Source organism: Acartia tonsa, chromosome 11, assembly GCF_053477335.1.
Source record: "Acartia tonsa isolate MP-2025a chromosome 11, ASM5347733v1, whole genome shotgun sequence".
Classification (NCBI taxonomy): Eukaryota; Metazoa; Arthropoda; class Copepoda; order Calanoida; family Acartiidae; genus Acartia; species Acartia tonsa.
The window spans coordinates 43,181,494-43,195,079 of record NC_137270.1 but is presented as its reverse complement, the minus strand read 5'-3'; the positions used below and the strand labels follow the sequence as shown (position 1 = coordinate 43,195,079).

General features: G+C 30.1%; 2 protein-coding genes across 2 annotated transcripts in view; both read left to right on the top strand.

Moving 5' to 3' along the window:
- LOC145332548 (uncharacterized) overlaps nucleotides 1–2,526 on the top strand; it is a 186,734-nt gene extending 184,208 nt beyond the window's left edge. The window contains exons 30-35 of the mRNA XM_080177550.1: nucleotides 378–464; nucleotides 656–734; nucleotides 871–1,179; nucleotides 1,517–1,577; nucleotides 1,947–2,026; nucleotides 2,388–2,526. Of these exons, the coding sequence (XP_080033676.1) occupies nucleotides 378–464; nucleotides 656–734; nucleotides 871–1,179; nucleotides 1,517–1,577; nucleotides 1,947–2,026; nucleotides 2,388–2,415 (644 nt within the window). The 3' untranslated portion in view covers nucleotides 2,416–2,526. The remainder of the gene's footprint in view (nucleotides 1–377; nucleotides 465–655; nucleotides 735–870; nucleotides 1,180–1,516; nucleotides 1,578–1,946; nucleotides 2,027–2,387) is intronic.
- A 5,840-nt stretch (nucleotides 2,527–8,366) lies between these two features.
- Nucleotides 8,367–13,586, top strand: part of metro (membrane palmitoylated protein 7-like protein metro) — a 59,414-nt gene continuing 54,194 nt past the window's right edge. Inside the window, exons 1-2 of the mRNA XM_080175915.1 lie at nucleotides 8,367–8,464; nucleotides 10,819–10,887. Of these exons, the coding sequence (XP_080032041.1) occupies nucleotides 10,819–10,887 (69 nt within the window). The 5' untranslated portion in view covers nucleotides 8,367–8,464. The remainder of the gene's footprint in view (nucleotides 8,465–10,818; nucleotides 10,888–13,586) is intronic.

Sequence of the window (13,586 nt, the reverse complement as noted above, 5' to 3'; positions counted from 1 at the left end):
TGTTGGATATGTTCTTTTGTAGCATTAGGTCTTTTGTAATTTAGGTCTTTTGAAGGATTAGGTCTTTTGTAGCATTAGTTCTTTTGTAGGATTATGTCTTCGTAGGGTTAGGTCTTTTGTAGCATTAGTTCTTTTGTAGGATTATGTCTTTGTAGGATTAGGTCTTTTGTAGCATTAGGTCTTTTGTAGGATTATGTCTTCGTAGGATTTGGTCTTTTGGAATCTAGGTCTTTTGTAGGAATTCCCTAAATTAGATCCAGTAAAATTTGTTTTTTTTTTGTACATTTAAACAAATAGTGTGTTTAGTGTTCATTTTTTCAGTCCAATAAATGAATATAGAACGAAAACTGAGACGACATTAATATTTGGTATTTTAGGAGCCCTAACCAACGGAGGTCACTCTCCCCAACCACCAAATTCTGATCCCTATACACAGTCAAGACCTAAGCCTGTCATAAATCCAGGTAATATTTACTGTCATATTTAGAATGACAACATTTTGTATTTATACCCTGGAACGCTATTCTTATAATTCTATGCTGACAATAGTCTTATGTTGATCAAATAACAGAAAAAAATATTTGGACTACTTTAAGGTTTACTAAAATGTTTGTCTCTGTTATATGTTGACTTCTAACAGAGTTTTAATTTTTAGGTTATCACACTCTTGAAGCCCGACGGGACCCAACTACACCCTTGCCTGCTAGAAAATCCAGCACTTTATCGCATAACAGGTAAAAATAACCTTTGACCCTTTGATTTCATGTTCTTTGTCTGGAATTTCAGTAGATGTATGAAAACATTTTGTTAATAAGAATATTTTAAAATGAAAACTATATTTAGTATAACTTGTATAATTTCTTATTTTAGATCTAACATGACCCCGCCTAGCCGAAGGGCTAGCATACCTGTACCTCCCCCCACCCATCCATCCCCCTCACTATCCACAAAATCTGCCGCACATTCACGGCCAGACGCTGCAACCACTGCCCCTGTATGCAATGGGTTCCGAGTTCTGCCCGAGTTGATCACCACCAGCCAGCCCAGCAACACCGTGCTGGGTCAACAACATATGAGCACAAATGCCGCGTCTGATTATGAACCATTGAACTTCAGTAATTCGCACTATGATGACCATATGAAGAAGGGGGTTCAACAACCTTTACTTTCTTCTTTTAGGTAAGTTAATTATCTAAGTTTGAAATAATTAATAAGTACCGATACTTACAAATTAAAAGTTAAGAACAGCTAAAGAGATAGAAGAAAATACTAATTTAAAGAGTAGATGATCAGTGTTCTTGGAAATCTTTAATCTAATTATCTATACAGTTGATGGTAATTGGTTGACAAAATAAATAACAGCAGTCTAGCTTAAAATGCATCCACGAAGTTCATATTTTCCTATTAGGACGGACGAACGGACAGCCAAACGGAGTTATATAGTGCAGCTTTGTTACTAATATATTATTTTCAATAGTCACAATTGAAAATTCTAATGACACAAATTATTATTTAGTGTAAGAAAGAAGTCACCTGAGGAACCACATCTACTTGAAACTTGCTTAACAAGCCCAGAGGTAAAAATATTTTTTTTCAATAGGTAATAAATTCAAAAAAATTAGACCAAAATAAGGATTATATCATCCATTTGAAAACATTCCCTTAAATAACTTAAATAATATCTGTATTTGTCTGTCTATCTGTTTGTATTAAAGGATCTCGAAGAAAACAATGAACTGATATGGTTGGCCTTTTCAGTGTAGCTTTTCATAGTTCCTGGGAAACAACTATGTTTAGGAATGAACCACAACCCTATCAAGAAAAATCGCCCCTAAAAGAAATGACCCTACCCCCCCCAAAAATTTTTTTTTTAAAGTGTTGTTGGTCTCTCCCTTTTCATCTCAAGCACTTTTTGGACATTCGAAATAAATATAAACTTCATTTAGATGTTAGCAGAGTTACCGGGTTTGAAGCCCTCAACAGTTCAAAGATTAGTTTCTGACATGAGTAAACAGCCCAGAGCCAGGTAAATTATCCTATTTATTAACATGACATGCCAAAAAATTTAGAATTACAAATTTTTAAGAACTTCTTAATATTGACTTAACAACTGTTTACTATCAGTGATCTAAAGGCATAAGAAAATGGCTTATAAATTGAACAACATCCCAAATGATGATAGACAAAAGCATCAGTAGATTACAATAAGTGGTTGAAAAGTTAGGGCACTTATTTTAATGTACCAACAGATTAAAATTCAATGAAAGTCCTCAATTTTGATTAGCCAACAAATAAGAAAACATCATTGTGAAACTTTGGGGACTAGTGTAATAAACAGTCCAATGTCCCACCCACTCCTGCTTTACTATACATCGTTATTTTTTTAGGCAAAACTGGGATATGAATGATATATGACAAGAAAATGATCCCAACGGGGATCTAGAAAATCAAACAGATGTTGAAGAAAGTCACTCAACAGACAAAAATACTTCTGAACTATCAGTGGAAAATTGCAATAATATTAGTAGTAACAATTCTAGTCAGATAATAAGTGATATAAACGATGCTAATCATGTAAATAATAAAGAAACAATTATTGATAATGCCTACACTACATATCAAACAAATACTGATACTATGATCAAAAAGAATATTGACAAAAACATAGCACCTAAGAATGCTGAAACGAATTCTGAACAGTTACCAAATGGAACAAAGGACACTGCAACAGTGACACAACTTGAAGAATCTAACCCTGTGAAAAATGAATTGCTTGAACAATTTGAAAAAAGCAAACGTTTGCTGAATGGAAATTTATTGATGAAAAGTCTCACATCTGCCACGAGTAACCATACTGGTAACTTCTTACCCAGGCTGCCAGAAAATGCCTTTGTTGATAAAAAATCCGGGAACAGTCTGGTAAAAAAATCTTCTAAAAAGCTGGATGATGACCCCATACCTGGATTCACCGAATTCTCAAACCTCAGGGAAACTCTACTCTAGTCATTTTGTTGATAATTATATTCAATTTTATGTGATCATTTCATTTCATGTAGAAATTATAAATTTCATAAAACGGCGTTCCTCAATACAATCAAGCCATTTCATTCAACAACATACTCAAAATGACCATTTATGCAATAAACCTACTTTGTAAACTACACTGGTACCGAAAGTTTGATAAATATGGGTTTGTCCAAAAACTTTACACCAATAAGTTAAATTAACGAAATGGATATTATATCATAAATTTGGATGCATTAATTTATCATCCATTGTCCTATCCTTTAAGATCCCTGATTACACTAGTCCACTCTTTCGAAGTTATTTTTACCCCAGAGATAGCAAATATTTTTAGTTTTAAACAGAAAAGCTTTTGTAAAACTTATTGTAAAGTTAGATTTTAAAATTTACATACTATTAAATGATATGTTAACATCAAGAAATCTTTGTTACAAAACATCTTGTTTACTACGTTAAAGAACTCTTAAAGATGGTGATATTTCATTTATAATTGGTCCTTTTTTGGTTTTATGTTGAAATTTCATGATTGTTTTGAGAGGCGACGTGATGATTGTACTAAATAGTTTTAAACTATAATAGGGCATTTTTAACTAGTCTTATAAATCAACTCTTTAATCTTTTGTAACTCATTTTAGCTCAAATAATTTTCAAACATTGTGAGATTCATATTAGTAGCGCAGCTACTCTAAGAATTACAGTCTGTTCGTACGTCCTACTATTTCCTAGTATTACATGGTGTGTTATTTGCCTGGAAAGGTACTTTTCTGTACCACCTCTGCTCTACCTTCATCATGGATAGCTAGATATCTAGACATCCAGGGACTCTGCCCTCCCAACAGACCAAAGTATAGAGTATTTCCAAAATCGGAGAGGTGGTGTAGAAAAGTGCCTTACTTGACAAATAATACATAAAATGACAATATACTCGTATTAATGACAAAATATTGGCGCTACTTATGGACATCATTTTTCATCTTTTTTTACATGTATTTTATTCTTTAGATATTTTGGATATATTTAACAAATTAACAATGATTTTTTTTTAACTTAAAGCAAAATAATTTTCATTTTAACTAAATTTAAATTATTTGTGTTTAATTGTAATATAATTGTGTTAGATTACCATTTCAATGAATAAACAATTTATGTAACCCCTCTGTATTTAGGAAAATTGTGTAGATTTTTTTAAAAAGCAATTTTTAGTAAAATATCTGTTTTAATTTTATAAAATCAAATGTACTAATTAATTTTAAAACAAATTTTATAAATTTATCTTAATTGTAATATCTTTTGAATATGTTTTTCATTAATAAAAAATGAGCTTTCAAATTTTTATTTTTTTTTTCAGTTGAGGTTAGGGATAAATTGATGTATACTCCCAATTATTACATACAATATTACCGTATCTATAGATTGGAATTTAGTATTTGAGAATTAGTAATTAAAAGTTACCGTGTTTTTAAGCCGCAGTAGATTGATCGCATTTCTAAAGCTTAATTATCATTATGTAAGTACCAGGGAGTTTTCAAGTCCATGCCTTCGGTACCTCAGCTCGGGGCTAAAAAAACTGGTTTTAATCTTATAATTGTACATTCTATATCCGCGGAAAGCAGTTTATAATACGATAAGAAATAACTTTTCTTAAATTTTCATTTAAAAATGTAAAAAAATGGAAGATAAAAGGTATTGGGGAAAACAACATTCATAAGATGCACATTAAGAAATATTTAATAATAAAAATTATGTTTTTATGAGCGCGAAGTAATAAAGTGTGTTACCTTTTTATATGTTGATTATTATTTGGCCACAACTTGTTCAAAAATACTCACAAATCAGACCTTTTTCGACCTAAGATACTCAAATGGTTCCTTTACAAGCCCAATCAATCAGTTTTAAAATATCTTTATATTTCAAAGAAAATTGATGAAAATACGAAATTTGTGAGCATTTTTACCAAGTTGTGGCCAAATAATAATGAAACATATAAAAAATTAGATTAGATTAGATATTTATTTTATGACACACATAACAAATAATAATAATAACAGTATTATAATACAGGTATTAAATATTCATTTACAAACAATAAAATTGAATATGAATAAAAATTAAGGACAGAATAATCAGATAATAATTATGTACAGTGTCAAAGGACTAAACAATCTCGTGAGTGGTAATATTGGATAGCCTTTGAAATAGATAATATACAAGTTTAAAGAAAAAAGATTAGGAATATGAAACAACAGAAATTTACTAAAAGTGTTAAATTTCATTACAGTGTGAAAATGAGGGAGTGAGGAAGGGCGTATGTGAGAAGACTAGAACATTAGATATTAAATTTAGAAAAATAAAATTGATTATAGATGAAGTATGGAGTTAAAGCTATTACTTAATTTAAATTTCTCAAAAGACATGAGCGGCATAAAATTCTATTACATGTGGTTACAATTCTATTTAGTAGGCACTTTTTAAGCTTGCTTATAAATTGCTTTTTAGTCAAACTATTTCTTATATTGTCAATATCATTAAAATTATTCCATAGAGTTGGTAAGGAACAGTAGGGTAGTCTTTCAACTAGAGAAATGCGCGAAGCAGGCCGGTATAGTTAGATTATTATCATTTCTAAGATTATAATTGTCAATTAAATCACCCCTACGGGGCCACATGTTGTTAAAAGACCTAGACAATAGATCTTTTTTATATTCATACATAAGCTTAAGTTTAAAAAAGATACACAAAGAGTCAAAAGGTAGAATTTGAAGTTTTTTAAAGATCGGACCAGAGTGACTATAATATGTTGCTTGTTTTATACACCTTACAGCCATTTTTTGCTTTATTTTGATGCTATTAAGAATTGAAGGCGATGCACAGGAATATATATGAAACTTGATTGCAGGGATTTCACTTTCATGGTTTACAAAGTCAATTTTATGTTTAAGTAATGGATTTGGATTCAGTGTATTGGGATCATGCTCATCAAAGTAAAGGTTAATTTCATTCCAAGGTATAAGGGATGGGGATGGGGAAAATATTGTAAATTTGGTTTTGTTGGGATGTAAACACATCTGATTGGCTCTGAACCATTGAGAAATATTTTGAAGTTCAGTGTTAACAAACGAAATAAGATCATTAAGATTTTTCCCGAGGCTAAGATTGTTGTGTCATCACAAAAAAGGAGAAGTTTAAGTAATGTTGACTTTGGAAGATCATTAAAAAATATCAAGAACAAGATTGGTCCTAAAATGCTACTTTGAGGCACACCACTATTTACTTCTAATGGTTCAGAGTAACACACTTTATATAAAAAACTAGGGTACATGTCCTTCCCTTTTGTAGAATTGACTGTTGATAAGAATAAGTAAGAAGAAATCTGATGTTTAATTCAATAATAGCAATCATTGAACAAAAAGCTGACCCCCATTTAATTAAAACTGTGGGGGAATAACCCGAAACATAGGGCTTAAAATGTAAAATATTTCTATTAAAAGCAAAGAATAAATTCTTTATAAATTTTCTTTGTTTGAAGCATTTTTAAAATGTCGTCTTAATTTGGATATTGTCAGGAACCAGATAATAAATGCCTAAGCTGAGCTGTTATTGATTTTTACATACAACCATTACATCTTTCATCCCTTTCTCCACCCCCCTCCCCCATTCTTACCTTTCCTTAATGTAATAGGAGAGACTTTGGTTGGGGGAATCTAGGGAATATTTTTACTTTTTAAAATGCTGTCTTTTTAAAATTTATATATAAAAGACACAAATTTTACTTAGAAATTTATCATTTTAAATATCTTTTAGAAGTATTAATAAAATATGATTTTTAAAATGTTATGGAAAAGGTTGAAAAAATGTATCTGTGTGAAAGTTCTCAGTCATATGGCTTTTATTTATGTTAGTCTCTCAACAACTTTCAGCTCAGGAGCACCAAGAAAGTTAAATATTCTTCGTTATAATATGATTATCTATTAAAAAATGTGTAATTCTAACAATATAAATTAAATGACATTCTTATTTTTAAGCCCAAAGTGCATTAATAGTTAAAAATATTAGTTTAAATGAATTAAATAAGATAAAAAACATTATTAAAATTATTGGATATTAGATTATTCATCCCAATAGTAATTATCTGTACTTAGATTGACAGCAAAAACTTTTTAATTTAGTTTAGGTATTTTTTTATTATTATATGAGTTTTCTATCAATTGTAAGTTTCTATTAAATCGAATATGTTGTTTTGACTAAAACAGGGCGTTTAATGTATAAATCTTTAATGTAAAACTTTAATTTGACGCAAAGCTACCATATATTTCGAAATATCGATACGTCTGTCCATCTGATAGAAACGGCAGAAGGGTAACGTGATTTTCTTGGATGCTATTCAAGATACATTGCTTTATGTAAAAATTAATTGTAAGCATCCAGTATATAATTTACCTTGCCCGTCAGTCTGTCGGTCGGTCATGTTACAAAAGATCTATACATATTTGAATAAAAAAGCTTTCGTAAATTTTTAATCTAAAGTTCAATGTATTTTTATGACACTGATGATTTGCTCTGTAACTGAGTTTGTCCGTTTGTCCAACCATGACTTTTTTTGCTTTGCTAATTATAAATGTTGTCATCCTTGTTATAATATATATTTATGTAATTTAAACGTACTCTACATTGTACGTATTAACATTATGTTAATACTAATCTTTTTTTACTAGCGAAGCAGTTCTATAATACCTAGCGCCTTTAAAAATGCCGTCATACAAAACAGTGACAAATGATAGGCCAGTATACATTTTAATTTACCAATGGTAAAATGTATACTGGTTTATCATTGGTCAATTGTATGGTAAGACGTCATTTTTATTAGGCACCATAATCTACTTCTGTAAATATAAAATCTACAGGTTAAAAACTTCTAGATTCGCTACGTACAGATTTTGTCATCCTTGTTTAAATCTGGGATTTAACTTTAAATATACCCACCTCTACAAGAAAAAAAAACAATTATTAGTACCGTAGCTACTCTATAACTGTGTCTTTATAATAATCGTCCGTATATCACTTAGCGACAACCCAAGATTACTTTACAGGATAGGGGGGGGGGGGGGTTCAGTGTTCGATAGGCACTTTGGGGGAAGGTTAGTAAAAAAAAAACGACATTTTAATTTTCTGTGCATGTGACAGCATTAATGGCTTTGCAGCCGCGCATAAGCCGCGACTAAGCTTCAAATTTAAATCAGTTTAAATGTATTTTTTTAGTTCAGGTTTTGAATTCCAGCTGATTTTTAAAATTGTAAAAGATTTCAGGCGACTGAAGCTTCTAAGCCCTATTTTTATTCTGGTTTACATGACAATTAAATTGTAGAAAGAATGAAAATGAAATATTTCTGATATAAAAAGTACAAAATATATAGTGACACACTTTTTTCCACTTCACTTCAAGGTAAGTTTCTTTTAAGTTGCGCGGAAGCTCTATAGTTATGGTATTTCCGTACGTCCGCCCGTCTGACTATATATTGTATATATCACTCTTTCGCTAAATTTGTATTAAGTATTTTTATTTGTAGTTTATTTAATTCTTCCATATTTTCTTAATTTTACCAACTTCCTGATTTTTATGATAACAGTTTACTGTTCTTTTTTACACAAGTCATTGTAAACTTACAATGTTGCATCTCAGGGACAAAATTTCCCTTGTTTATATAGCCAATCCTCTCTATAATCAATTTAATGGTAGTCTATCTTTTCAACAAATAATTTAAAGAATTTAAATGGGATATTTATATTCCATTTTTTATTTTCTTTTAGGTTTAATTTTAAATTTCTTATATGATAATTTTAATTTTAGCAAATAGAATATCGAAAATGAATGTGAGTATTTCAATCTAGCTCATTCCCATTTAGTTAGTATTAATTGATTTAGTTACATATGGCAATTGATGATAAATCAATCTCACCCTAAACCAATTATTAAAATGTTCCCTCGTTGGTAAACTAAGATTGTAGTAAAAAATGTGTCCTTACAATCTGAAATTTTTAAGCTACTAAAGATAAAAACTAGTTTTAAGTTTAAGGGCCAGATTCATTTATAGTCCATTGTCCCTTCTAATTTTTTATTTTGTAGATTAATATAACTGATGATTTATTTTTAAAGAAGGTGTATCAACTTTTTTTTTATAGCTAGCCGGTTCTTTTAGTTAGTAGTAGATGTAAAATTTTTCATAGAATTCAGATATGCAATCGATTTTTTTGTAGACCTCTTATTTTTTAAGTAATTTAAGTTTTTTAAAAAAATAATTAAGTCGGTTTTAAGGTACTAAAACGCAACAAAATAAAAGAAGAAAATGGCCAGTAAGAACAAAAATAGTAAGATCTTTAATTTGACACCTTACTTTTAAAATTCTGTTGAGTAATTATTGAAAAAATCTATTTTTTTAACCTCGGTTTAATAAAAACTTTAGACCTAAATATTTTCTCAAACAGACATAAAAACATGGGTTCATATATCCCTTTAGAATCAGAAAAATATTACGAATCCATTGTAAGCAAAATTGAAAAAAAGTAAAAAAATTCAAAATTAAACAAATGGCCAATTGTATTTTTTGTTCAGGCAACACTATCGTCTTCCCTTTTTACCCCCTCTTTACCCCCTTCCCATTTTTATACTCAATTCAAGAATTAAGACGTTGTCTGTACAATATAATATGATATTTTCATATAATTTCTTTTATTGTAGTTTATATACTATATTGTAAACTTTTTTTTTTAATTTTGCTTACAATGAATTCGTAATATTTTTCTGATTCTAAAGGTATATATGAACCCATATTTTTTTACCTGTGAAATAATAAAATTAATGTCAAAGTTTTTATTCTCGTGGGTTTTAAAAAATCGATTTTTTCAATAATTACCTGACAGAATTGAAAAAGTAAGGTGTCAAATTAAAGATCTTACTATTTTTGTTCATAATGGCCATTTTTTTCTTTTTTTTGTTGCATTTTAGTACCTTAAAATCGACTTAATTTTTTTTTTAAAAACTTAAATTACTTAAAAAATAAGAGGTCTACAAAAAAACCGATTGCATATCTGAATTCTATGAGAAATTTTACATCTACTACTTACTAAAAGAACCGGCTAGCTATAAAAAAAAAGTTGATACACCTTCTTTCAAAATATATTATCATACTATTGGGTATTTTCTTTCATAATGCCTAGCTATTCAAACATAATCCCCCCTTCCCCCTTGAAATTAATTGGGTACTGGAAATTTTCGCAGGGTGAGGGAACCGCAGATATAGGCCCCGCCTTTTTTACCCCACCGTTTTTTTCAATTAATTAAAAAATATTTAGATGAGGGTCTTATGCTCGCAAGGTACTTAAAGGGAAAGCACTAAATATTGTAATATTTTAGCGTTTGCAAAGAGATATATTTAAAAAAGTAAGTGATCAAAAGTTCATTCCAAAATGTTTTTAAAAGTTTCAACCCTTTTCCTTCTTTTACGACAAAATTCAAAATAGATTTGAAACATACCTATCAAAGACATCGTATGTTTAGTAACATATTTATGACAGTAGTTTTTTTTTATAGTGAAATCTCAAAATTACTCCAGTATTACCCCATTTATCAGTTTTTTAATTCATAAATTTAAATTAGAAGATTTTAACTTAAAATATATTAGAAAACTTTTCAATAATTCAACAAAACCCTTTTCTATTATAAAAGACAAAAAATACCCCTGTAGGTTAATTTTCTATGTTGATATGAAAACTACATGGTAAAAATGTATAACGTTTTAGATGACGAGTAACCACAGTGTCTACAGCGTTCCCGCGCCAACCATCTCCCATCTCATGTATGCTTTAGAGGTAAACATTTGTATGTTTGTAGTAGCGAATCTACTATATAAGTCTCGTGTATGTCTGTCGGTCAGTCAGTAATGCTAGGGTTGTCTCATCTCCCATCTCATGTATGCTTTAGAGGTAAACATTTGTATGTTTGTAGTAGCGAAGCTACTCTATAAGTCTTGTGTCTGTCTGTCGGTCAGTCAGTAATGCTAGGGTTGTCTCATCTCCCATCTCATGTATGCTTTAGAGGTAAACATTCATATATAGTAACGGAAGCAGCTTACAATGCCTATAATAATAAATAATTTACGTCATACAATTCAAATTACCAATCATATAATACATTACATATATAGTATATATCTTAATTGACCAATGGTAGGCTAGTATAATGTCATTATTTATAGGCACTCTATAAGCTGCTTCTATGGATTCGTGAGATAATAAAATATAAACAAGGATGACAATATAAAAGCGAAGCCTTAAAATTATAAGGTAGAACAAACGAACATGGACACTTGTAGAGTGTCAATACTTAATAAACAGAAAATTAATTAAAAAGTCCCTATATAAATCAGATATTATATGCATATTTAAAAAAAAAAACAAGAATCTAATTAAAACTTAACAGAACAAACAAACACAAAATATAATATGGTCTTGAATGGAAAGAAATAGATATGTAATATATGCATTTTGCTTTGAAGTGTTTATATAGAACTGTTTATTTTTTTTAAAACTTTAATAGCAAAGCTCTCTCATTTTAACATGTCATATACTTGTGTCTGTCTGTACGTCTACCTGTCCACACGGCTTAATCGGTCCATCGGTAATGCTTTGGCGGCATTACCTAAATGAAGAAGCTTATTTTACCCAGAGATAGGGGGGGCAATATGCTGTTTATTACACTAGTCTCTAAAGTTTTATAATAACGTTTCTTATTTGTGTGGCTTTGTAACTTAAAAGTGGATTTTGATTGGTTGTTTCATTAAGTTGAGTGTTTAAACGTTTCAACCACTAATGATTTTAATCTTCCCATGGGGTATTTTGTGTATCATCAGTGGAGATGTAGATCAATTTATGGGCCTTTGTCTTATCCCTTTAGATTCCTGAATTTTACACAATTATTCTGATTTGTTTAGAATGTTTGTTGTATAGAAAGAACAATATTAAAACAAGGATGACAACATCCATAAAAGCGAAGCTCTGAAATGGAAGGGCAAACGAACATTAACACTTGTAGATTGTCAGAACTGAATTAGCAGAATATTAATTCATCAGAACAAACAATATTTTAAGAAAATTTGTTGCAAAACTGCATAAATAGATGATACTGTTTAAAGACATACTTACATTTTTGGGACTTGTTTATAGAGATGCTTCGCTTATAACATTGTACCTTGTTGTAATAGGAATCAGTTTTCAAAAATCAGAAGAATCGGATGATTTTAACATACAAAAATTTGTTGTCAAAAAAGTTAAAAATCGACATGTTTAAAATGGACGTACGGACATTCTGGCATTGTTTATAGAGTTGCTACGCTTTCTAAATTTTACCTAACTACTATAGGAATCATCATGCAAAGTTTGGAATCGATAGGACAATTCTAACCTGTTTAAATTAACGAAAAGAGCTAACTCTCTGTGACGAACGTACGGACTGACGGACGGACGGACCGACCCTAATTATAGAAAAGAAATAAGGAGTTGAGTTTGTATAAAAAAGTTTTGGAATGCTTATGCTTTGGGACAAAACTTTTTCCATAAAAAAACTGTAAATTTGTTTTCTCGTATTCATTCGAATCCGGTGGATAGGAACCGGTTCTCATCCATACGAAAAAACTATGTCTAGCACCGAATTATATCCAGCTTTCTACGAATATAAAAATGTACAATCATAAGATTAAAACCAGTTTTTTTACCCCGTGCCTCCGGCACCTCGGTGCTAAAAAACTGGTTTTAATCTTATAATTGTACATTCTATATCCGCGGAAAGCCGTTTATAATACGATGCGAGAAATAACTATTTCGTTGCTCATACAGGTGAAGAATCATTATTCAATTAAATTAATCTACAACCCTTTAATACCTCTCATTCACCTTCATTTATAATTATGCAGTAATATTCACACAAACAATACAATTCTTTTTTAAAATGACTTATTTTAACTGACATATTATTAAAGGATCTAAAGGAATAAGACAATGGCTGGTAAATTGATGAACATCCCCAATTTACAATTAGTGGTTGAAATGTTTGGTCACTCAACACTAGATGAACCAACCAACCAAAATTCAATAAAAGTTCCTAGGCAAACATTATTACAAGACTTTGGGGACTAGTGAAACAAACAGCCCAATGTCCCCTTTATTCCTGCATATTTAAATGGCTGTATCATATGGACTGAGTAATGCAGTGGTGGGCATAAAGCTGGATAACAAGTTGTTCAATTATGTACACCAAGTTTTAAAAGTACAAGGCTAAAGAAAAACATTAAAATATGGCTTCTAAAAATTTTATAACGATTTGATTTAAAGAATCTCTTTGTATTTTACATTTATGTTAATAAACCTTGCGAAACTATTTGTAAAATGCAAGTGTACAATATTGGAATCTTAATTACCCTTTCATTGAGTAAAGCAGTAGCATGCATATAGTACTCTACTGGATGTAATGTAACATAGTTTCCGTCAAAATGTGTTTTATTTTATCCAAAAGA